This window comes from Salvelinus fontinalis, chromosome 16, assembly GCF_029448725.1.
Source record: "Salvelinus fontinalis isolate EN_2023a chromosome 16, ASM2944872v1, whole genome shotgun sequence".
Lineage (NCBI taxonomy): Eukaryota > Metazoa > Chordata > Actinopteri > Salmoniformes > Salmonidae > Salvelinus > Salvelinus fontinalis.
In genome coordinates this window covers 49727076-49754242 of record NC_074680.1, presented here as the reverse complement: position 1 = coordinate 49754242, position 27167 = coordinate 49727076, and the positions used below count along the sequence as shown (strand labels likewise).

Below are 27167 nucleotides of genomic sequence, written 5' to 3'. Positions count from 1 at the left end.
ATAGTAGGCTTGAACCCAACAGGGCCATATAGTAGGCTTGATATAACCTGGAACCCAACAGGGCCATATAGTAGGCTTGATATAACCTGGACCCCAACAGGGCCATATAGTAGGCTTGATATAAACTGGAACCCAACAGGGCCATATAGTAGGCGTGATATAACCTGGACCCCAACAGGGCCGTATAGTAGGCTTGATATAAACTGGAACCCAACAAGGCCATATAGTAGTATTGATATAACCTGGAACCCAACAGGGCCATATAGTAGACTTGATATAACCTGGAACCCAACAAGGCCATATAGTAGGCTTGATTTAACCTGGAACCCAACAGGGCCATATAGTAGGCTTGATATAACCTGGAACCCAACAGGGCCATATAGTAGGCTTGATATAACCTGGAACCCAACAGGGCCGTATAGTAGGCTTGATCTAACCTGGAACCCAACAGGGCCGTATAGTAGGCTTGATATAAACTGGAACCCAACAGGGCCATATAGTAGGCTTGATCTAACCTGGAACCCAACAGGGCCATATAGTAGGCTTGATATAACCTGGAACCCAACAGGGCCGTATAGTAGGCTTGATATAACCTGGAACCCAACAGGGCCGTATAGTAGGCTTGATATAACCTGTAACCCAACAGGGCCATATAGTAGGCTTGATATAAACTGGAACCCAACAGGGCCATATAGTAGGCTTGAACCCAACAGGGCCATATAGTAGGCTTGATATAACCTTGAACCCAGCAGGGCCCTATAGTAGGCTTGATATAAACTGGACCCCAACAAGGCCATATACAGGTAGCCTCTGGAACAATCTCCTTGCTATTGAACTGTAATCATTTTCTCCCACAATGAATTGATTATTATGTTTGATAAATAACTTGTCCTGTTTGGTGTAATGGCAGACAGGGTATTTCCGGTCAGTGTGTACGGTTACATTGAATACAGAGTCAGATGGATAGGTAATGCTGATTTTAATAAGATTTAAAGTCAATTATCTTATTGACATGATTGATTGATTAATGTACAGTATATGATTGATTGATTTAATAATATATCTGATTGATTAATATATATGATTCATTGATCAATTGATTATTGTATATGATTGATCGACATTGATCTAAACGATGATCAGCACAAATGTTGACACACCAATCTACAAAATCTAGAACGCAGATGATCTTGTTCGTTTCCAGTCATCTTTGGCCTGCAGTAGAATCTTGTTCTTTTCCAGTCATCTTTGGCCTGCAGTAGAATCTTGTTCTTTTCCAGTCATCTTTGGCCTGCAGTAGAATCTTGTTCTTTTCCAGTCATCTTTGGCCTGCAGTAGAATCTTGTTCCCGAGGTGTATGGTCTGTTCCTCCTTCCAGTTTCTATAAAGTAGATTTCAATTTGACTTACTGTATCATAATCACATTACTGATTCATTCATTGATTGATTGATCTAAAGAATGGACATCATAAAGACATGAAATAACCAAAAAAATACTAATTCCATACACCGATCTATGAAATCTTTCCCTCATCCTCCAGCTTTAATAGAATCTTGTCCCGCAGGTACAAGGCTCGTTCCTCCTCTCTGTCTCTGTAGAAGGACGAGCAGATCTTCCTCCTGATCCTCCTGGAGAACACCTGACATAATAACATCGTAATATGATACATGGCAATTTGCAGAAGCTTTAATCCAAAGTTACGTAGAGTAGTATCATTTTCAAACGGGTGGCAGCAGGTTATTGTACCCACAACAAAGGGTTTTGCAAGTGCCAGGCTCTACCTACTGAGCAGGACCACCTCTCACCTCTCCCAGAATCATGACCAGGGCGGTGAGGAAGAGGGCTACGGTGGTGGAGAGGACAGACGGGTCTGGGGGGGACAGGGGACGAACGCAGTCCGGGGGCAACAGCAGGATCCCATAGCGATAGTCTTTATTCATTTCTCCCACAGGTTCACGGATTAAACCAATGATTAGGATTGTAATCTAAAAACAGAGACAGAGCGTGGAGCTTTGTGGATGGTAATACAGCTGATACTGTTGATACAGGTAATGTAACCAGGTAATGTAACCAGGTAATGTAACCAGGTAACGTAACCATGTAATGTAACCAGGTAACGTAACCATGTAATGTAACCAGGTAATGTAACATGGTAACGTAACCAGGTAATGTAACATGGTAACGTAACCAGGTAACGTAACCAGGTAATGTAACCAGGAAATGTAACCAGGAAATGTAACCAGGTAACGTAACCATGTAATGTAGCCAGGTAACATAACCATGTAATGTAACCAGGTAATGTAACATGGTAACGTAGCCAGGTAACGTAACCAGGTAACGTAACCAGGTAACGTAACCAGGTAACGTCTCCAGGTAATGTAACCAGGTAACGTCTCCAGGTAACGTCTCCAGGTAACGTCTCCAGGTAACGTCTCCAGGTAACGTCTCCAGGTAACGTCTCCAGGTAACGTCTCCAGGTAACGTCTCCAGGTAACGTCTCCAGGTAACGTAACCAGGTAACGTCTCCAGGTAACGTCTCCAGGTAACGTCTCCAGGTAACGTCTCCAGGTAACGTAACCAGGTAACGTCTCCAGGTAACGTCTCCAGGTAACGTAACCAGGTAACGTCTCCAGGTAACGTCTCCAGGTAACGTCTCCAGGTAACGTCTCCAGGTAACGTCTCCAGGTAACGTAACCAGGTAACGTCTCCAGGTAACGTCTCCAGGTAACGTCTCCAGGTAACGTCTCCAGGTAACGTCTCCAGGTAACGTCTCCAGGTAACGTCTCCAGGTAACGTAACCAGGTAACGTCTCCAGGTAACGTCTCCAGGTAACGTCTCCAGGTAACGTCTCCAGGTAACGTCTCCAGGTAACGTCTCCAGGTAACGTAACCAGGTAACGTCTCCAGGTAACGTCTCCAGGTAACGTAACCAGGTAACGTCTCCAGGTAACGTCTCCAGGTAACGTCTCCAGGTAACGTCTCCAGGTAACGTCTCCAGGTAACGTAACCAGGTAACGTCTCCAGGTAACGTCTCCAGGTAACGTCTCCAGGTAACGTCTCCAGGTAACGTCTCCAGGTAACGTCTCCAGGTAACGTCTCCAGGTAACGTCTCCAGGTAACGTAACCAGGTACCGTCTCCAGGTAACGTCTCCAGGTAACGTCTCCAGGTAACGTCTCCAGGTAACGTCTCCAGGTAACGTCTCCAGGTAACGTAACCAGGTAACGTCTCCAGGTAACGTCTCCAGGTAACGTCTCCAGGTAACGTAACCAGGTAACGTCTCCAGGTAACGTCTCCAGGTAACGTCTCCAGGTAACGTCTCCAGGTAACGTAACCAGGTAACGTCTCCAGGTAACGTCTCCAGGTAACGTCTCCAGGTAACGTAACCAGGTAACGTCTCCAGGTAACGTCTCCAGGTAACGTCTCCAGGTAACGTAACCAGGTAACGTCTCCAGGTAACGTCTCCAGGTAACGTCTCCAGGTAACGTCTCCAGGTAACGTCTCCAGGTAACGTAACCAGGTAACGTCTCCAGGTAACGTCTCCAGGTAACGTAACCAGGTAACGTCTCCAGGTAACGTCTCCAGGTAACGTCTCCAGGTAACGTCTCCAGGTAACGTCTCCAGGTAACGTCTCCAGGTAACGTAACCAGGTAACGTCTCCAGGTAACGTCTCCAGGTAACGTCTCCAGGTAACGTCTCCAGGTAACGTCTCCAGGTAACGTCTCCAGGTAACGTAACCAGGTAACGTCTCCAGGTAACGTCTCCAGGTAACGTCTCCAGGTAACGTCTCCAGGTAACGTCTCCAGGTAACGTAACCAGGTAACGTCTCCAGGTAACGTCTCCAGGTAACGTCTCCAGGTAACGTAACCAGGTAACGTCTCCAGGTAACGTCTCCAGGTAACGTCTCCAGGTAACGTCACCAGGTAACGTCTCCAGGTAACGTCTCCAGGTAACGTCTCCAGGTAACGTCTCCAGGTAACGTCTCCAGGTAACGTCTCCAGGTAACGTAACCAGGTAACGTAACCAGGTAACGTCTCCAGGTAACGTCTCCAGGTAACGTCTCCAGGTAACGTAACCAGGTAACGTCTCCAGGTAACGTCTCCAGGTAACGTAACCAGGTAACGTCTCCAGGTAACGTAACCAGGTAACGTAACCAGGTAACGTCTCCAGGTAACGTCTCCAGGTAACGTCTCCAGGTAACGTCTCCAGGAAACGTCTCCAGGTAACGTCTCCAGGTAACGTCTCCAGGTAACGTCTCCAGGTAACGTCTCCAGGTAACGTCTCCAGGTAACGTAACCAGGTAACGTCTCCAGGTAACGTCTCCAGGTAACGTCTCCAGGTAACGTCTCCAGGTAACGTCTCCAGGTAACGTCTCCAGGTAACGTAACCAGGTAACGTCTCCAGGTAACGTCTCCAGGTAACGTCTCCAGGTAACGTCTCCAGGTAACGTAACCAGGTAACGTCTCCAGGTAACGTCTCCAGGTAACGTCTCCAGGTAACGTAACCAGGTAACGTCTCCAGGTAACGTCTCCAGGTAACGTAACCAGGTAACGTCTCCAGGTAACGTCTCCAGGTAACGTCTCCAGGTAACGTCTCCAGGTAACGTCTCCAGGTAATGTAACCAGGTAACGTCTCCAGGTAACGTAACCAGGTAACGTCTCCAGGTAACGTAACCAGGTAACGTCTCCAGGTAACGTCTCCAGGTAACGTCTCCAGGTAACGTAACCAGGTAACGTCTCCAGGTAACGTCTCCAGGTAACGTCTCCAGGTAACGTCTCCAGGTAACGTCTCCAGGTAACGTCTCCAGGTAACGTCTCCAGGTAACGTAACCAGGTAACGTCTCCAGGTAACGTCTCCAGGTAACGTCTCCAGGTAACGTCTCCAGGTAACGTAACCAGGTAACGTCTCCAGGTAACGTAACCAGGTAACGTCTCCAGGTAACGTCTCCAGGTAACGTCTCCAGGTAACGTCTCCAGGTAACGTCTCCAGGTAACGTCTCCAGGTAACGTAACCAGGTAACGTCTCCAGGTAACGTAACCAGGTAACGTCTCCAGGTAACGTCTCCAGGTAACGTCTCCAGGTAACGTCTCCAGGTAACGTAACCAGGTAACGTAACCAGGTAACGTCTCCAGGTAACGTAACCAGGTAACGTCTCCAGGTAACGTCTCCAGGTAACGTCTCCAGGTAACGTCTCCAGGTAACGTCTCCAGGTAACGTCTCCAGGTAACGTCTCCAGGTAACGTCTCCAGGTAACGTCTCCAGGTAACGTCTCCAGGTAACGTAACCAGGTAACGTCTCCAGGTAACGTCTCCAGGTAACGTCTCCAGGTAACGTCTCCAGGTAACGTCTCCAGGTAACGTCTCCAGGTAACGTAACCAGGTAACGTCTCCAGGTAACGTCTCCAGGTAACGTCTCCAGGTAACGTCTCCAGGTAACGTCTCCAGGTAACGTAACCAGGTAACGTCTCCAGGTAACGTCTCCAGGTAACGTCTCCAGGTAACGTCTCCAGGTAACGTCTCCAGGAAACGTCTCCAGGTAACGTCTCCAGGTAACGTCTCCAGGTAATGTAACCAGGTAACGTCTCCAGGTAACGTCTCCAGGTAACGTCTCCAGGTAACGTCTCCAGGTAACGTCTCCAGGTAACGTAACCAGGTAACGTCTCCAGGTAACGTCTCCAGGTAACGGCTCCAGGTAACGTCTCCAGGTAACGTAACCAGGTAACGTCTCCAGGTAACGTCTCCAGGTAACGTAACCAGGTAACGTCTCCAGGTAACGTCTCCAGGTAACGTCTCCAGGTAACGTCTCCAGGTAATGTAACCAGGTAACGTCTCCAGGTAATGTAACCAGGTAACGTCTCCAGGTAACGTAACCAGGTAACGTCTCCAGGTAACGTCTCCAGGTAACGTCTCCAGGTAATGTAACCAGGTAACGTCTCCAGGTAACGTCTCCAGGTAACGTCTCCAGGTAACGTCTCCAGGTAACGTCTCCAGGTAACGTCTCCAGGTAACGTCTCCAGGTAATGTAACCAGGTAACGTCTCCAGGTAACGTAACCAGGTAACGTCTCCAGGTAACGTCTCCAGGTAACGTCTCCAGGTAACGTCTCCAGGTAACGTAACCAGGTAACGTCTCCAGGTAACGTAACCAGGTAACGTCTCCAGGTAACGTCTCCAGGTAACGTCTCCAGGTAACGTCTCCAGGTAACGTCTCCAGGTAACGTAACCAGGTAACGTAACCAGGTAACGTCTCCAGGTAACGTCTCCAGGTAACGTCTCCAGGTAACGTCTCCAGGTAACGTCTCCAGGTAACGTCTCCAGGTAATGTAACCAGGTAACGTCTCCAGGTAATGTAACCAGGTAACGTCTCCAGGTAACGTCTCCAGGTAACGTCTCCAGGTAACGTAACCAGGTAACGTCTCCAGGTAACGTCTCCAGGTAACGTCTCCAGGTAACGTCTCCAGGTAACGTCTCCAGGTAACGTCTCCAGGTAACGTCTCCAGGTAATGTAACCAGGTAACGTCTCCAGGTAACGTCTCCAGGTAATGTAACCAGGTAACGTCTCCAGGTAACGTCTCCAGGTAACGTCTCCAGGTAACGTCTCCAGGTAATGTAACCAGGTAACGTCTCCAGGTAATGTAACCAGGTAACGTCTCCAGGTAATGTAACCAGGTAACGTCTCCAGGTAACGTCTCCAGGTAACGTCTCCAGGTAATGTAACCAGGTAACGTCTCCAGGTAACGTCTCCAGGTAACGTCTCCAGGTAACGTCTCCAGGTAACGTCTCCAGGTAATGTAACCAGTTAACGTAACCAGGTAACGTCTCCAGGTAACGTCTCCAGGTAACGTCTCCAGGTAACGTCTCCAGGTAACGTCTCCAGGTAACGTAACCAGGTAACGTCTCCAGGTAACGTCTCCAGGTAACGTCTCCAGGTAACGTAACCAGGTAACGTCTCCAGGTAACGTCTCCAGGTAACATCTCCAGGTAACGTCTCCAGGTAACGTCTCCAGGTAATGTAACCAGGTAACGTCTCCAGGTAACGTCTCCAGGTAACGTCTCCAGGTAACGTCTCCAGGTAACGTCTCCAGGTAACGTAACCAGGTAACGTCTCCAGGTAACGTCTCCAGGTAACGTCTCCAGGTAACGTCTCCAGGTAATGTAACCAGGTAACGTCTCCAGGTAACGTCTCCAGGTAACGTCTCCAGGTAACGTAACCAGGTAACGTCTCCAGGTAACGTCTCCAGGTAACGTCTCCAGGTAACGTCTCCAGGTAACGTAACCAGGTAACGTCTCCAGGTAATGTAACCAGGTAACGTCTCCAGGTAATGTAACCAGGTAACGTCTCCAGGTAATGTAACCAGGTAACGTCTCCAGGTAACGTCTCCAGGTAATGTAACCAGGTAACGTCTCCAGGTAACGTCTCCAGGTAACGTCTCCAGGTAACGTCTCCAGGTAATGTAACCAGGTAACGTCTCCAGGTAATGTAACCAGGTAACGTCTCCAGGTAACGTCTCCAGGTAACGTCTCCAGGTAACGTCTCCAGGTAATGTAACCAGGTAACGTAACCAGGTAACGTCTCCAGGTAACGTCTCCAGGTAACGTCTCCAGGTAATGTAACCAGGTAACGTCTCCAGGTAATGTAACCAGGTAACGTCTCCAGGTAATGTAACCAGGTAACGTCTCCAGGTAACGTCTCCAGGTAACGTCTCCAGGTAACGTCTCCAGGTAATGTCTCCAGGTAATGTCTCCCGGGTGGCGCAGTGGTCTAGGGCACTGCATCGCAGTGCTAGCTGCGCCACCAGAGTCTCTGGGTTCGCGCCCAGGCTCTGTCGCAGCCGGCCGTGACCGGGAGGTCCGTGGGGCGACGCACAATTGGCATAGCGTCGTCCGGGTTAGGGAGGGTTTGGCCGGTAGGGATATCCTTGTCTCAGTATGTAAATGTAATAAAATGTATGCACTCTACTGTAAGTCGCTCTGGATAAGAGCGTCTGCTAAATGACTAAAATTTAAAAAATTTAAAATGTAAATGTAATGTAACCAGGTAATGTACAGACCTAGAGATTTTCATTGAGGCTGGCATAAGACTGAGTCTGCTTGAAGGCGTTGTTATATTTCTCACGTTGTGAATGAATATCAAAATTAAATTAAATTATTAAGTCCAGGATCCAGTGGCAGAGGGAGGTGTTTAGTCCCAGGGTCCTTAGCTTAGTGATGAGCTTTGAGGGCACTATGGTGTTGAACGCTGAGCTGTAGTCAATGAATAGCATTCTCACATAGGTGTTCCTTTTGTCCAGGTGGGAAAGGGCAGTGTGGAGTGCAATAGAGATTGCGTCATCTGTGGGTCTGTTGGGGCAGAATGCAAATTGGAGTGGATCTAGGGTTTCTGGGATGATGGTGTTGATGAGAGCCATGACCAGCCTTTCAAAGCACTTCATGGCTACCGACGTGAGTGCTACGGGTCGGTGGTCATTTAGGCAGGTTACCTTAACGTTCTTGGGCACAGGGACTATGGTGGTCTGCTTGAAGCATGTTGGTATTACATACTCAGACAGGGAGAGGTTGAAAATGTCATTGAAGACACTTGCCTGTTGGTCAGCGCATGCTTGGAGTACACATCCTGGTAATCCGTCTGGCCCTGCATCCTTTTGAATATTGACCTGTTTAAAGGTCTTACTCATACCGGCTACGGAGAGCGTGATCACATTTGCCAAATGGAGGGCGAGGGAGAGATTTGAACGTGTCTCTGTGTGTGGTGTAAAGTTGATCTAGAGTTTTTTTCCCTCTTGTGACACATTTAACATGCTGATAGAAATGAGGTAAAACTGATTTAAGTTCCCCTGCATTAAAGTCCACGGCCACTAGGAGTGCCGCCTCTGGATGAGCGTTTTCCTGTTTGCTTATGGCCGAATACAGCTGAGTGTGGTGTTATTGCCACCATCGGTTTGTGGTGGTAAATAGACAGCTACGAAGAATATAGATGAAAACTCTCTAGGTAAATAGTGTGGTCTACAGCTTATCATGAGATACTCTACCTCAGGCGAGCAAAACCTTGAGACTCTCTAAGATATCGTGCACCAACTTTTGTTTACAAATAAACATAGACCGCCACCCCTTGTCTTACCAGAGGCTGCTGTTCTGTCCTGCTGATACAGTGTATAACCTGCCACCCCGTGTCTTACCAGAGGCTGCTGTTCTATCCTGCTGATACAGTGTGTAACCTGCCACCCCTTGTCTTACCAGAGGCTGCTGTTCTATCCTGCTGATACAGTGTATAACCTGCCAGCTGTATGTTATTCATGTCCTCGTTCAGCCACGACTCGGTGAAACATAAGATATTACAGTATTTAATGTCCCGTTGGTAGCATATACGTGCTTGTAGTTATTCAACTTTATTATCCAGCGTACGTTGGCCAATAGTACCGATGGCAAAGGCAGATTAGCCACTTGTCGCCGGATCCTTACAAGGCACCCGATCTCCTTCCGCGATATCTTCATATTTTTCTTCTTCGAATGCCGGGGGGAGGGCCTCGCCGGGTGTCTGGAGTAAAGCCCTCTCGTCCGACTCATTAAAGAAATATCTTTGTCCAGTTCAAGGTGAGTAATCCCAGTTCTGATGTCCAGAAGCTCTTTTCGGTCATAAGAGACGGTAGCAGCAACATTATGTACAAAATTAGTTCTGATTGAGTATACTGACCTTCAGACGGAGTGAGATGATAGTGTTCACCTCAGGAATGTCCTGTGTCCAGCTCAGAGACGTCTGCAGGACATAGTAGATGAGGTGGTCGAGCCCTAGGACCAGGGCACATACCAGGCAGTAGAAGCCCAGGATGGTGCCTCCCCACAGGCATCGTCTCAGCTCAATCTGTGTCATCCTCCAGCCCCTGGTCCTCACCAGCCTCTTCCTGTAATCAATCAAACATACTTTATAAAGCCGTTTTTACATCAGTAGTTGGCACAAAGTGCTCTACCTCAGCCTGGACCTGAAGAGACCTAAAGGTTTCCCACCTGTAGGCCTCTGGGAGCTCCTCCACCCCCCGGGCCCTCAGTAACTCCTGTAGCCGGCCCGTCTGACACACATTGTCGTGCTTTAGGTCTGTGAGATACCTGAGGAAAAGAAGAGAACTCTAACTCCTCTTGTCTAAACATATTAAAAGGAACCAAAACTCGATCACATCAAATGTATTTTCTAAATCCCTTTTACATCAGCAGTTTACCTGGCCAAAAGAGCAAGCCTCCCTAGAAGAAGGAGACCTACAGTAGGTAGGCAGGAACCTAGAAAGAAACCTAGAGAGGAACCAGGCTCAGAGGGGTGACCAGGCCTCTTCAGGCTGTATTGGGTAGATTACCTGACCAGGTAACTGACAGAGCTCCCCAGCAGCAGCACGATGAAGGAGGAGGCGATGACTTTCTGGGTCACGTGACCTGTGACCTCCAGAGTATCCTGTGTAAGGGAGTTAAGAATTTGCCTTAAGCTCACTCCACATCTAGCTAAAAATGTCTCCAATGGTGCCATCGAAAATATTTCTTTTTTTGGTGGCACAACTGATTGGTATGTTTTCAAGGAGGTGTGTTCGCGATCAGAGGACCACTGATGAAGTGAAGCAGTTAGCAGCACACTGATGTTGGTTTCACCTGAAGCAGAATTGCTTTATTGAAAACGAAGGCTAGATACTGTATATTCAAATAGCGTCAGGATTTATTTAAATATGAGGAACTTTATTTATTTATTTATTCTAACTCCGATAATAACCCTTTCCTAACCTTAACCTAATTCTCCTAACCTGCTACGTTAATTCTTCTAACCTTCTGAGTAAGTTCTCCTAACCTGCTATAAAAAGTAACGTCTGCTGTACTCTATCTAGTCAAAACCGTCAGGCCTGCCCACAGAACAACGTGAGTTTCCAATAACACGATACACCTCACCTGTATGGCTTTGAACTCAGCCTTCAGTCTGGCCGAGGCGTTTCTGATACCCCTCTTCATCTCCTCGACATTCACGTTCTGCTCAATCTTCAAGAACCGGTCGCTGTTCACAATGTTCGGTATGGTTTTGATGAAATCCTTCATGTCGTGTAGCGCGCTGCTTACTTGACTGGTGGAGGCCAGGATTCTCTCGGCGGTGCTGTGGGAGCAAGTGTGTAACCTAGAGTCACATTTATTTACTTTCCACACAATATTTTCCATACAGCTGGTTCTTAAATAGTTTAGTCTGCTTCTTGATTAAATAACATCTCACCTTCATGCTTCGGGGGAGAGTGGGGTAAGTGTAGCACAGGCGGTTGGTGACACCTTAATTGAGGAGGATGGACTCGTGCTAATGGCTAATGCTCGTGCTAATGGCTGGAGCCAAAGGCCAAAGGCTACGTTGAGTCAATGGCCACCATACCCATACAAATGATGAAAACATGTTGTTCGTTTTTTATGCGTAATATGTATAGGATTGTTGCAATGAGTCATGTGAACTCAACTCATAGAACTTGCCCCAAAAATTGGTCAAGAAATGGAAGGGTGATGTTGAACAGAGAGATCTACAGCACCTTCAGAAAGTATTCAGAACCCCTTGACTTTTCCACATTTTCTCAGGTTACAGCCTTATTCTAACATTGATGATATTTTTTTCCTTCATCAATACCGCTTAACTTCTCTGGGATATTCTGGGATATTCGGGACGCAAGCGTCCCACCTCAACAACAGCCAGTGAAATTGCAGGGCGCCAATTTAAAAAAAAAAAAAAAAAGAAATCCCATAATTAAAATTCCTCAAACATACAAGTATTTTACACAATTTTAAAGATAAACTTGTTGTAAATCCAGCCACAGTGTCTGATTTCAAAAAGGCTTTACGATGAAAGCACACCCAACGATTATGTTAGGTCAGTGCCTAGTCACAGAAAAACACAGCCATTTTTCCAGCCAAAGAGAGAAGTCACAAAAAGCAGAAATAGAGATAAAATTAATCACTAACCTTTGATGACCTTCATCAGATGACACTCATAGGACTTCACGTTAAACAATACATGTATTGTTTGTTCGATAAAGTTCATATTTATATCCAAAGATCTGAGTTTACATTGGCGCGTTATGTTCAGTAGTTCCAAAACAGCCAGTGATTTTGCAGAGAGCCACATAAATTTACAGAAATACTCATAATAAACATTGCTAAAAGATACAAGTGTTATGCATGGAATTTTAGATCCACTTCTCCTTAATGCAACCGCATGTCAGATTTCAAAAAAGCTTTACCGAAAAAGCACACCATGCAATAAGCTGAGTACAGCGCTCAGACAACAAAACAAGCTATACAGATATCCGCTATGTTGTGGAGTCAACAGAAGTCAGAAATAGCATTATAAATATTCACTTACCTTTGATGATTTTCATCAGAATGCCCTCCCAGGAATCCCAGTTCCACAATAAATGTTTGATTTGTTCGATAAAGTCCATCATTTATGTCCAAATACCTCCTTTTTGTTCACACGTTTCGTACACAATCCAAACTCACGACGTGCGGGCAAGTCCAGGCGAAAGTTCAGATGAAAAGTCATATTACAGTTCGTAGAAACATGTCAAACGAAGTATAGAATCAATCTTTAGGATGTTTTTAACATAAATCTTCAATAATGTTTCAACCGGAGAATTCCTTTGTCTGTAGAAATGCGATGGAACGCAGCTAACTCTCACGTGAGCGCACGTGATCAACTCATGCCAGACCCATGACTCAATCAGCTCTCATTCCCCCCTCCTTCACAGTAGAAGCATCAAACAAGGTTCGAAAGACTTTTGACATCTAGTGGAAGCATTAGGAAGTGCAATATGATCCCATAGATACTGTATATTCGATAAGCAATGACTTGAAAAACAACAAACCTCAGATTTCCCACTTCCTGGTTGGATTTTTTCTCAGGTTTTTGCCTGCCATATGAGTTATGTTTTACTCACAGACATCATTCAAACAGTTTCAGAAACTTCAGAGTGTTTTATATCCAAATCTATATAATTATATGCATATTCTAGCTTTTAGGACAGAGTAGCAGGCTGTTTACTCTGGGCACCTTTTTATCCAAGCTACTCAATACTGCCCCCTGTCCAAATAAGTTATTTACAAAGCAAAAACAGGATTTTATTAAAATAAGAAACTGAAATATCACATTTACATAAATATTCAGACCTTTTACTCAGTACTTATTTGTATTTTTTTTTAACCTTTATTTAAATAGGCAAGTCAGTTAAACTTCTTCACCATCCTGGATCCGGGAGCATCCTCATCAGTCAAAAAGCTGACTAGCATAGCCTAGCATAGCGCCACAAGTAAATACTAGCATATAAATATCATGAAATCACAAGTCCAAGACACCAAATGAAAGATACACATCTTGTGAATCCAGCCATCATTTCCGATTTTTAAAATGTTTTACAGCGAAAACACAATATGTATTTCTATTAGCTAACCACAATAGCAAAAGATTCAACCGCATATTTTCACAATTTTTTTACCGCATAGGTAGCTATCACAAAACCGACCAAATAGAGATATAATTAGTCACTAACCAAGAAACAACTTCATCAGATGACAGTCTTATAACATGTTATACAATAAATCTGTGTTTTGTTCGAAAATGTGCATATTTGAGGTATAAATCGTAGTTTTACATTGCAGCTACCATAAAAAATATCACCAAAGCAGCCGGAATAATTACAGAGAGCAACGTGAAATACCTAAATACTCATCATAAAACATTTATGAAAAATACATGGTGTACAGCAAATGAAAGATAAACATCTTATGAATCCAGACAATATTTCAGATTTTTTAAGTGTTTTACAGCGAAAACACAATATAGGATTATATTAGCTTACCACAATAGCCAACCACACAAACGCATTTATCAGCAGCAAAATGTAGCGATTGCAAAAACCAGCAAAAGATATTAAATTATTCACTAACCTTGACAAACTTCATCAGATGACAGTCCTATAACATCATGTTACACAATACATATATGTTTTGTTCGAAAATGTGCATATTTAGAGCTACAAATCCTGGTTTTACAATGTGAATACGTAGCCAAACTGCACAAAATTCTCCGGATATATTTTGGACAGTCAGCTAATCTAATCAAAGAACTCATCATAAACTTTACTAAAAAATACATGTTGTACAGCAAATGAAAGATACACTAGTTCTTAATGCAATCGCCGTTAGATTTTTTTAAATAACTTTAGTATGACATACAGCTTACGTTATAGCGAGACAGCGCCTGCAATGAGGGCGGAAAATAGAACTAAACATTTTCCACAGAAATACGAAATAACATCATAAATGGTTCCTACTTTTGCTGAGCTTCCATCAGAATCTTGTACAAGGAGTCCTTTGTCCAGAATAAATCGTTGTTTGGTTTTAGAATGTCCTCTTCGCCTGTCGAATTAGCAACCATAGCTAGCCATGTGGCGCAAACGTGCCAAACTTCACCTCACGCAAAGAAAAGAAAATTCCAAAACTCACTATTAACGTTCAATAAACTGATACAACTCGGTTGAAAAAAACGACTTTATGATGTTTTTATCACATCTATCAAATAAAAGCAGAGTTATTAGACATCTATACCAAACGCTTTTCAGAAGCCAATGCTGATGTCCATCCTTGCTAGACAAAGGAAATTGGGGTCACGTCATTCCAAGAGCTCTTGTTCGACCTCAGATCAAGCTAGACACCCCATTCCACCTCCCACTGCCTGTTGACATCTAGTGGAAGGCGTATGAAGTGCATGTATATCCATAGATTTCAAGCAAATGAATAGGAAGTCCCCGAACTGAGCCTCGATTTCAGATTTTTCACTTCCTGTCAGGAAGTTTGCTGCAAAATGAGTTCTGTTTTACTCACAGATATAATTCAAACGGTTTTAGAAACTTGAGAGTGTTTTCTATCCAATAATAATAATAATATGCATATTGTACGAGCTAGAATAGAGTACGAGGCAGTTTAATTTGGGCACGATTTTTTACAAATTGAAAACAGCGCCCCCCCCCCCTATTGAGAAAAGGTTTTAAGAACAAATTCTTATTTACAATGACGGCCTACACCGGCCAAACCCGGAAGATGCTTTGTCACGACTTCCGCCGAAGTCGGCTCCCCTTCAGTTCAGGCGGCGTTCGGCGGTCGACGTCGCCGACCTTCTAGCCATCATCATTGTTCCATTTGTTTTGTCTTGTTCCCAGCACACCTGGTTTACACCTAATCACACTGCATTTATATATTCCTCTGTTCCCCCCCATGTCTTTGTGTGGAATTGTTTTGTTACGTTTTTAGTGTTACGCGCCAGACTGGTTTCCCCGGGTATCGTGTTTTGATCCGTAGTATGTTTATTGTCATACATTTGCGTTGGTGCGAGTGTTTTCGCGCTTATTCACTTTTGCCATTGGCTGGAGTTTTTTTGACGCAGTTGCGTCTGTCGTATGTGCTTCTGCCAAATAAAGTGCGCCTGATCACAACTCTTTGCTCTCCTGCACCTGACTTCTTACCAGTAGCGCACAACCTTGACATGCTGGGCAGCCATTTGGGGCTCCAAATCCCGGCCGGTTGTGATACTGCCTGGATACGAACCAGGGTGGCTGTAGTGAAGCCTCTAGCACTGAGAACCAGTGCCTTAGGTCAAAGCACCTTTGGCAGCGATTACAGCACTGAGTCTTCTTGGGTATGACGCTACAAGCTTGGCACACCTGTATTTGGGGAGTTTCTCTCATTCTTCTCTGCAGATCCTCTCAAGCTCTGTCAGGTTGGATGGGGAGCGTTGCTGCACAGCTATTTTCAGGTCTCTCCAGAGATGTTCGATCGGGTTCAAGTCTGGGCTCTGGCTTGGCCCCTCAAGGACATTCAGAGACTTGTCTCAAAGCCACTCATGAGTTGTCTTGGCTATGTGCTTAGGGTCATTGTCCTGTTGGAAGGTGAACCTCCGCCCCAGTCTGAGATCCTGAGTGCTCTGGAGCAGGTTTTCATCAAGGATCTCTCTGTACTTTGCTCCGTTCATCTTTGATCCTGACTAGTCTCCTAGTCCCTGCCGCTGAAAATCATCCCTACAGCATGATGCTGCCACCACCATGCTTCACTGTAGGGATGGTGCCAGGTTTCCTCCAGACAGGGCGCTTGGCATTCAGGCCAAAGAGTTCAATCTTGGTTTCATCAGACCAGAGAATCTTCTTTCTCATGGTCTATGGTTTAGGTGCCTTTTGGTAAATTCCAAGCGGGCTGTCATGTGCCTTTTACTGAGAAGTGGCTTCCGTCTGGTCACTCTACCATAGGCCTGATTGGTGGAGTGCTGCAGAGATGGTTGTCCTTCTGGAAGGCTCTTCCATCTTTTATTTGGATTTATTTTGTTTATTTAACTAGGCAAATCAGTTAAGAACAAATTCTTATTTACAATGACGGCCTACCAAAAGGGAAAAGGCCTACTGTGTGGACGGGGACTGGGATAAAAAAAAAAGAATACAGGACATAACACACATCACGACAAGAGAGACACGACAACAATACGTAAAGAAAGACCTAAGACAACATCACAGCATGGCAGCAACACATGACAACACAGCATGGAAGCAACACCACATGACAACAATATGGTAGCAACACAACATGGCAGCTACACAACATGGTAGCAGCATGAAACATGGTACAAACATTAATGGGCACAGACAGCAGCACAAAGGGCAAGAAGGTAGAGACAACAATACATCACACAAAGTAGCCACAACTGTCAGTAAGAGGGTCCATGATTGAGTCTTTGAATGAAGAGATTGAGATAAAACTGTCCAGTTTGTGTTTGTTGCAGCTCGTTCCAGTCGCTAGCTGCAGCGAACTGAAAAGAGGAGCGACCCAGGGATGTGTGTGCTTTGGGGACCTTTAACAGAATGTGACGGGCAGAACGGGTGTTGTATGTGGAGGATGAGGGCTGCAGTAGATATCTCAGATACGGGAGAGTGAGGCATAAGAGAGTTTTATAAATAAGCATCAATCAGTGGGTCTTGCAACAGGTATACCGAGATTTCCAGGTTACAGAGGAATATAGAGTGCAGTGATGTGTCCTATAACGAGCATTGGTGGAAAATATGATGGCCGAATGGTAAAGAACATCTAGTCGCTCGAGAGTACCCTTACCTGCCAATCTATAAATTAAGTCTCCGTAATCTAGCATGGGTAGGATGGTCGTCTGAATCAGGGTTAGTTTGGCAGCTGGCCTGAAAGAGGAGCGATTACGATAGAGGAAACCAAGTCTAGATTTAACTTTAGCCTGCAGCTTTGATAAGTGCTGAGAGAAGGACAGTGTATTGTCTAGCCATACTCCCACGTACTTGTATGAGGTGACTACCTCAACCTCTAATAATCACACTGGTGGGGAGAGGGGCATTCTTCTTACCAAACCACATGACCTTTGTTTTGGAGGTGTTCAGAACTAAGAGCAGAGAAAGCTTTGATGTAGAGCGTTTTACACAACTGATTGGCTCAAACGCACAAGGAAATAAATTCCACAAATTAACTTTTAAGGCCCACTTGTTTATTGAAATGCATCCCAGGTGACCACCTCATGAAGCTGGTTGGGAGAATGTCAAGAGTGTGCAAAGCTGTCATCAAGGCAAAGGATGGCTATTTGAAGAATCTCAAATATAAAATATATTTTGATTTGTTTAACACTTTTTGCTTGCTACATGATTCCATATATGTTATTTCATAGTTTTGATGTCTTCATTATTATTCTACAATGTAGAAAATAGTAAAAATAAAGAAAAACCCTGGAATGAGTAGGTGTGTCCGAACTGTTGACTGGTACTGTATATAAATGCCATAAGTACAGAAATGGTTTGCTCAGTGTGAAATTAATATTCAACTTGTTAGTGACAACTGTGTGGAGTTTGGCATTTGTGACAGCAAAACATATAATCCATTATATCTACATGTTTGTGAGAGTCTTCATAGCTTTTAATAATTTCAAACCATTCGGACGTTTTGTTTATAAGAAAGACCCGGCCCCGTGCCTCTTGGGGGCCCCCTTGTCTCACAAAACACCATTCTATCTAAGCCCTTGTTAATCACACAGCCTAGTTGGTATCAATGGATGCAGAAGAAATCAACTAATACAATGGGACAACCCAGAAGTCTGAAGTTCTAACGCACAATGTTTAAAAGGGGTTAGAAGTCCAAAACACTTCCATTTAATATGAACATTGGGAATTGTAGTCCTATAACTAAAATTTGAACTCTGTAGTCCAAAACACTTCCATTAATATGAACATTGGTAATTGTAGAGGGGCTCACCTGTGGGAGGAGCACTTGATCATGTCAACATAGGGGCTCACCTGTGGGAGGAGCACTTGATCATGTCAACGGAGCGGCTCAAGTTCCTGGTCATGTTGGGGATGCAGCTGGTCACCACGATAACCAGGGCGGTGGAGATGAGGATCTTCCTGCCCTGGTTGTAGGGTTGCAACGATGACACCAGGAAGTATCACCGTACCAGGAAGTACCATGGCAAGGAAACAAAACATGAAGCTGGATTCAATTTTCTGAGGAAACAAGTAAATAGGATTCTTCAAGCCACAACCAACGGCTCATAGGAGCAGGAACCAAAGGCTCATAGGAGCACGAACCAACGGCTCATACGAGCACGAACCAACGGCTCATACGAGCAGGAACCAACGGCTCATAGGAGCAGGAACCAACGGCTCATAGGAGCAGGAACCAACGGCTCATAGGAGCAGGAACTAACGGCTCATAGGAGCAGGAACCAGCGGCTCACAGGAGCAGGAACTAACGGCTCAAAGGAGCAGGAACCAGCGGCTCATAGGAGCAGGAACCAACGACTCATAGGAGCAGGAACCAACGGCTCATAGGAGCAGGAACCAACGGCTCATAGGAGCAGGAACCAACGGCTCATAGGAGCAGGAACCAACGGCTCATAGGAGCAGGAACCAACGGCTCATAGGAGCAGGAACCAGCGGCTCATAGGAGCAGGAACCAACGGCTCATAGGAGCAGGAACCAGCGGCTCATAGGAGCAGGAACCAACGACTCATAGGAGCAGGAACCAACGGAGCATACGAGCAGGAACCAGGGGCTCATAGGAGCAGGAACCAACGGCTCATAGGAGCAGGAACCAACGGCTCATAGGAGCAGGAACCAACGGCTCATAGGAGCAGGAACCAACGGCTCATAGGAGCAGGAACCAACGGCTCATACGAGCAGAAACCAACGGCTCATAGGAGCAGGAACATAGGCAGCTTGATCAGTACACCCCCTGGACAAGACGTTAGTCTATCACAGTGTCCTGATGAAGACAGTCCTACTATCAGAAACACTACTAGTCTATCACAGTGTCCTGATGAAGACAGTCCTACTATTGGAAACTGTTGGATTCTAGCTTGAAATGTACTTATTCATGTTACCATACTAGAATGTATTGATTACATTACATGTCTAAGGAATGTGTAACGTTCGTCTGGTGGTGTATGAACGGACCAAGGCGCAGCGGGTGATGAATACATAACTATTTATTTCAATACAGATGAAACACTGACAAAACACTAGAACAAACTACAAAACAATAAACGAAGGCAACAGACCTGAAACAAACAAACTTACATATAGACGAAGGACGCAAGAACAGGAACAGACTACCTAAAACGAACGAACAAACGAAACAGTCCCATGTGGTAAACACAGACACAGGAACAATCACCCACAAACAAACAGTGAGAACAACCTACCTTAATATGACTCTCAATCAGAGGAAATGAAAACCACCTGCCTCTAATTGAGAGCCATACCGGGCACCCCATTAACCCAACATAGAAAACACATAACATAGACTACCCACCCCAACTCACGCCCTGACCAATTAAACACATACCAAACAGAAAACAGGTCAGGAACGTGACAGAATGTTTGTGTTAGGGGTAAAGAGGAACTAGGCATGTGGAAAGTTACTGACTGCAAATTACTGTGAGAGAAAAGGGGAACAGAATACATGACAGCGAAAACAACACCTCAAAATCTAGGCAGTATATCGGGCAACAGATAACAGTTCTGAGAAATTACACCCCTAACCTCATCTTGACATGTAAAATGCCTGTTTGATCACGTGCAAAAAATGTATTTGCAGCTGTTTGACCCAGTGGGTTGAATACATTTGGAATGAGCTTTTCCTGGTCTTCCGTTTGAGTTTTTACTCTGTTTGTTCAGAACCTAACAAAACAAACATCCTTATCTTATGTTGTTCTGTTATTAGCCACATTTTTTATTTTATCAAACAATATTTTACGTAAAGCAGGTTCTTAAAGGACTAAAGAGTTTAGTCTGCTTCGTACATTCTTTCTTTTTTTGCCACGAAATGTGAAACCCTAATGAAACCCCTAATGAAACCCCTAATGAAACCCTAATGAAACCCTAATGAAACCCCTAATGAAACCCCTAATGAAACCCTAATGAAACCCTAATGAAACCCTAATGAAACCCCTAATGAAACCCTAATAAAACCCTAATGAAACCCCTAATGAAACCCTAATGAAACCCCTAATGAAACCCCTAATGAAACCCCAATGAAACCCCTAATGAAACCCCTAATGAAACCCTAATGAAACCCTAATGAAACCCTAATGAAACCCCTAATGATACCCCTAATGATACCCCTAATGAAACCCCTAATGAAACCCCTAATGAAACCCTAATGAAACCCTAATAAAACCCTAAAGAAACCCTAATGAAACCCTAATGAAACCCTAATGAAACCCCTAATGATACCCCTAATGATACCCCTAATGAAACCCCTAATGAAACCCCTAATGAAACCCTAATAAAACCCTAATAAACCCCTAATGAAACCCTAATGAAACCCTAATGAAACCCCTAATGAAACCCCTAATGAAACCCCTAATGAAACCCTAATGAAACCCCTAATGAAACCCTAATGAAACCCCTAATGATACCCCTAATGATACCCCTAATGAAACCCCTAATGAAACCCCTAATGAAACCCTAATGAAACCCTATTGAAACCCTAATAAAACCCTAATGAAACCCTAATGAAACCCTAATGAAACCCCTAATGATACCCCTAATGAAACCCCTAATGAAACCCCTAATGAAACCCTAATGAAACCCTAATGAAACCCTAATGAAACCCCTAATGAAACCCTAATGAAACCCTAATGAAACCCTAATGAAACCCTAATGAAACCCTAATGAAACCCCTAATGAAACCCCGAATGAAACCATAATAAAACCCCTAATAAATCCCTAATGAAACCCCTAATGAAACCCCTAATGAAACCCCTAATGAAACCCTAATGAAACCCTAATGAAACCCCTAATGAAACCCTAATGAAACCCTAATGAAACCCCTAATGAAACCCTAATGAAACCCTAATGAAACCCCTAATGAAACCCTAATGAAACCCTAATGAAACCCTAATGAAACCCCTAATGAAACCCTAATGAAACCCTAATGAAACCCCTAATGAAACCCTAATGAAACCCTAATGAAACCCTAATGAAACCCCGAATGAAACCCCGAATGAAACCATAATAAAACCCCTAATAAACCCCTAATGAAACCCCTAATAAACCCCTAATGAAACCCTAATGAAACCCTAATGAAACCCTAATGAAACCCCTAATGAAACCCTAATGAAACCCCTAATAAACCCCTAATGAAACCCCTAATGAAACCCCTAATGAAACCCCTAATGAAACCCTAATGAAACCCCTAATGAAACCCCTAATGAAACCCCTAATAAACCCCTAATGAAACCCCTAATGAAACCCCTAATGAAACCCTAATGAAACCTCTAATGAAACCCTAATAAAACCCTAATGAAACCCTAATGAAACCCCTAATGAAACCCCTAATGAAACCCTAATGAAACCCTAATGAAACCCCTAATGAAACCCTAATGAAACCCCGAATGAAACCCCGAATGAAACCCTAATGAAACCCTAATGAAAACCCTAATGAAACCCTAATGAAACCCTAATGAAACCCTAATGAAACCCCTAATGAAACCCCTAATGAAACCCCTAATGAAACCCTAATGAAACCCTAATGAAACCCCTAATGAAACCCTAATGAAACCCTAATGAAACCCTAATGAAACCCTAATGAAACCCTATTGAAACCCTAATGAAACCCTAATGAAACCCTAATGAAACCCCTAATGAAACCCCTAATGAAACCCCTAATGAAACCCCTAATAAAACCCCTAATGAAACCCTATTGACAATGCTACCTGTTTGGTTCCCAGGGAGGGCACTGAGATAGAGAGGACACAGCGGACTGGGTGTAAGAGGAGCAGCAGCAGGACTATTATACAGCCCCAGGTACTGGACACCACCATTGACGGAAAGGGTTGGTAGTTCAGATTGTAGACCATCCACACGTGTAGAAGACCTCCTATCGCTGCGCCGATGATGAGACAGAAACAGAAGAGGTTGAAGACCTCTAGTGTGTTCGCCGGGGAAGGTTTGGAATATACACCCCATTGGAACTTCAAGATGGAAGAGAGTCTTCTTTTAAAAGATGATCTATAGAGACACAAAAAAAATAATCATTGTCATTTCGTTGATCATCTTCTTGGACAGTGTTCTACCATCCTGGTCTTTTTTACAAAGACAAACAAACAATAGCAATGTTGTAAAATGTGTAGTTAAGAATACAGTGGGAACTTGGAGGAAGTCATCTTGAGACCCATTTGAAACAGAACTTTAAGCATCAATCAATCAAGTTTATTTTATATAGCCCTTCGTACATCAGCTAATATCTCGAAGTGCTGTACAGTGCTGTACAGAAACCCAGCCTAAAACCCCAAACAGCAAGCAATGTAGGTGTAGAAGCACGGTGGCTAGGAAAAACTCCCTAGAAAGGCCAAAACCTAGGAAGAAACCTAGAGAGGAACCAGGCTATGAGGGGTGGCCAGTCCTCTTCTGGCTGTGCCGGGTGGAGATTATAACAGAACATGGCCAAGATGTTCAAAATGTTCATAAGTGACAAGCATGGTCAAATAATAATCATGAATAATTTTCAGTTGGCTTTTCATAGCCGATCATTAAGAGTTGAAAACAGCAGGTCTGGGACAGGTGGCGGTTCCAAGCATAGAAAGGTTGCCGATGAGTTTAAAATTCATTTAAAACAGACGTTTATCCATCTTTACACATTTGGATTGAACACACCTATAAACCTAAAGTTTCATGTGTATGCCTGATTGTAGCCATTGATGACAACAGGAATTAGGTAAATGGGAATAGGCAATAGGAATTAGATGTGATATTATGATACAACATAACACAACGGGAGGTTAGGTAACACACGCTACCAGGATATACTTCCACACTCCATCCCCCAGGTGGCAGCACTAAATCTAGAATATATAATAAGAAAAGTGAAGTGTCTGTAATATATCTAGGAGATTGTTTGTGTTTTTTTGAACACGTGCAGTTGAAGTCGGAAGTTTACGTACACCTTAGCCAAATACATTTAAACTCTGTTTTACACAATTCCTGACATTTAATTCTAGTAAAAATCCCCTGTCTTAGGTCAGTTAGGATACCACTTTATTTTAAGAATGTGAAATGTCAGAATAATAGTAGAGAGTTATTTATTTCAGCCTTTATTTCTTTCATCACATTCCCAGTGGGTCAGAAGTTTACAATACACTCAATTCGCATTTAGTAGCATTGCCTTTAAATTATTTAACTTGGGTCAAATGTTTCGGGTAGCCTTCCACAAGCTTCCCACAATAAGTTGGGTGAATTTTGGCCCATTCCTCCTGACAGAACTGGTGTAACTGAGTCACGTTTGTAGGCCTCCGTGCTTGCACACACTTTTTCAGTTCTGCCCACAAATTTTCTATAGGATTGAGGTCAGGGCTTTGTGATGGCCACTCCAATACCTTGACTTTGTTGTCCTTAAGCCATTTTGTCACAACTTTGGAAGTATACTTGGATTCATTGTCCATTGGAAGACCAATTTGTGACCAAGCTTTAACTTCCTGACTGATGTCTTGAGATGTTGCTTCAATATATCCACATACTTTTCCATCCTCATGATGCCATCTATTTTGTGAAGTGCACCAGTCCCTTCTGCAGCAAAGCACCACACAACCTGATGCTGCCACCCCCGTGCTTCACGGTTGGGATGGTGTTCTTCGGCTTGCAAGCCTCCCCCTTTTTCCTACAAACATAATGATGGTCATTATGGCCAAACAATTATATTTTTTTCAGACCAGAGGACATTTCTCCAAATGTCACAGGAAGGCCATGAAGATCATCAAGGACAACAACCACCCGAGCCACTGCCTGTTCACCCCTCTATCATCCAGAAGGCGAGGTCAGTACAGGTGCATCACTGCCTGTTCACCCCTCTATCATCCAGAAGGCGAGGTCAGTACAGGTGCATCAAAGCTGGAACCGAGAGACTGAAAAACAGCTTCTATCTCAAGGCCATCAGACTGTTAAACAGCCACCACTAACATCGAGTGGCTGCTGCCAACATACTGACTCAACTCCAGCAACTTTAATAATGGAAATTGATCAAAAATGTATCACTAGCCACTTTAAACAATGCCACTTAATATAATGTATATGTATATACTGTACTCTATATCATCTACTGCATCTTGCCATCTTTATGTAATACATGTATCACTAGCCACTATGCACTTTTATGTTTACATACCTTACATTACTCATCTCATATGTATATACTGTACTCTATACCATCTACTGCATCTTGCCTATGCCGTTCTGTACCATCACTCATTCATATATCTTTATGTACATATTCTTTATCCCTTTACACTTGTGTGTATAAGGTAGTAGTTGTGGAATTGTTAGGTTAGATTACTCGTTGGTTATTACTGCATTGTCGTAACTAGAAGCACAAGCATTTCGCTACACTCGCATTAACATCTGCTAACCATGTGACTGTGACCAATAACATTTGATTTGATTTGAAAAAGTACAATCTTTTTCCGCATGTGCAGTTGCAAGCCGTAGTCTGGCTTTTTTATGTCGGTTTTGGAGCAGTGGCTTCCTCCTTGCTGAGCGGCCTTTCAGGTTATGTCGATATAAGATTTGTTTTACTGTGGATATAGATACTTTTGTACCTGTTTCCTCCAGCATCTTCACAAGGTCATTTGCTGTTGTTCTGGTATTGATTTGCACTTTTCGCACGAAAGTACGTTCATATCTAGGAGACAGAACGCGTCTCCTTCCTGTATGACGGCTGCGTGGTCCCATGGTGTTTATACTTGCGTACTATTGTTTGTACAGATGAACGTGGTACCTTCAGGCGTTTGGAAATTGCTCCCAAGGATGAACCAGACCTGTGGAGGTCTACAATTTTTTTTTCTGAGGTCTTGGCTGATTTCTTTTGATTTTCCCATGATGTCAAGCAAAGAGGCACTGAGTTTGAAGGTAGGCCTTGAAATACATCCACAGGTACACCTCCAATTGACTCAAATGATGTCAATTAGCCTATCAGAAGCTTCTAAAGCCATGACATCATCTGGAATTTTCCAAGCTGTTTAAAGGGACAGTCAATTTAGTGTTTGTAAACTTCTGACCCACTGGAATTGTGATACAGTGAATTATAAGTGAAATAATCTGTCTGTAAACAACTATTGGAAAAATGGCTTGTGTCATGTACAAAGTAGATGTGCTAACCGACTTGCCAAACTATAGTTTGTTAAGGTGATGGTCAGTGTCCCAGCTGGGTGATGGTCAATAGACTCATTAAGGTGATGGTCAATAGACTCATTAAGGTGATGGTCAGTGTCCCAGCTGGGTGATGGTCAATAGACTCATTAAGGTGATGGTCAATAGACTCATTAAGGTGATGGTCAGTGTCCCAGCTGGGTGAGTCAATAGACTCATTAAGGTGATGGTCAATAGACTCATTAAAGTGATGGTCAATAGACTCATTAAGGTGATGGTCAATAGACTCATTAAGGTGATGGTCAGTGTCCCAGCTGGGTGAGTCAATAGACTCATTAAGGTGATGGTCAATAGACTCATTAAGGTGATGGTCAGTCAATGTCCCAGCTGGGTGTGTCAATAGACTCATTAAGGTGATGGTCAGTGTCCCAGCTGACAAGCCGTGGGGCTACTGGTTGATTTGGATGGCCTTGAAGCCTTTTGTTTGGTGAGGAGTTTTTTAGTTTGTACATTCCTTTGGTATTTTTCCTGTTTCGTCAATATCTGAACAAATAATAATCCACTTTGACTGGCCGACCCAGTGGTCAAGAAGGAGCTGGCCCTGGAAGGTAAGGTGATGGTCAATAGACTCATTAAGGTGATGGTCAGCCAGTGACCCAGTGGTCAAGAAGGAGCCCTGGAAGGTAAGGTGATGGTCAGTCAGTGTCCCAGTGGTCAAGAAGGAGCCCTGGAAGGTAAGGTGGCTCCTTGGTCCATCCATGAACATTCAACGCCTGGTTGCACACTCTTACTTCTCATTTGAATGCGTCCAATCAGGTTACACACAGTGAACTAGGCCTAAGACCCCTCGACTTAGCGAGTGCAATAATATAAGCAGGCTAGTTAATCGGTTTCAAAACAATTACATGAAACATATTATATTATATAATGTTAAATAATTAATACACTGTATATTGATAACACATCTGGGTTCTAATACTATTTAGATTATTTGTTTTATTTCTTTCACATACATTTAAAATTAAGTAATCAGAAATGTTCTATTTGAAAAAATCAAAGTAGTTGAATATTGGAATGTATTTCGAAATACGCTTGGGAAGTATTGGCATGTATTTGAAAATACTGAAATACACAGATTATTTTCAAATACAAATAAATACCCCCATGCATTTGAACCAGGTCCTAGGAGTATTTAAAATAATCTATTTGGAAATAAGTACTTTGAAAAATATTTTCAAATTGTAGACTATTTAGAGGAAATTATTTGAAAAATAATTTCAAGTATTTCCAATAAAAGTAGTTAATTTTGGCCACATTTATTTGATAATACTGAAATACACAGAAAGTATGTATTTCCATAACAAATAATCAAATCCACGGGTAGTTGAACCCAAGTCTGATTTGTAACTCTGGACTCACATGAATCCTGAGGCTGGGTGTGGACCGCTGGAGACAGCCTCCATGATGTATGGAGTTCAATGACT

At 43.8% G+C, this 27167-nt stretch overlaps 1 protein-coding gene across 1 annotated transcript; it reads right to left on the bottom strand.

Moving 5' to 3' along the window:
- Nucleotides 1–1028: 1028 nt before the first annotated feature.
- LOC129813317 (osteoclast stimulatory transmembrane protein-like) lies at nucleotides 1029–27167 on the bottom strand. The gene is made up of 10 exons (XM_055865663.1): nucleotides 27103–27167; nucleotides 22260–22554; nucleotides 18337–18449; nucleotides 10916–11114; nucleotides 10339–10433; nucleotides 9998–10096; nucleotides 9687–9894; nucleotides 1807–1986; nucleotides 1509–1640; nucleotides 1029–1381 (listed from the first exon to the last, which is right to left on the bottom strand). The coding sequence occupies exons 1-9, from the start codon at nucleotides 27144–27146 to the stop codon at nucleotides 1515–1517; spliced, it is 1359 nt and encodes a 452-aa protein (XP_055721638.1). The 5' UTR covers nucleotides 27147–27167; the 3' UTR covers nucleotides 1029–1381; nucleotides 1509–1514.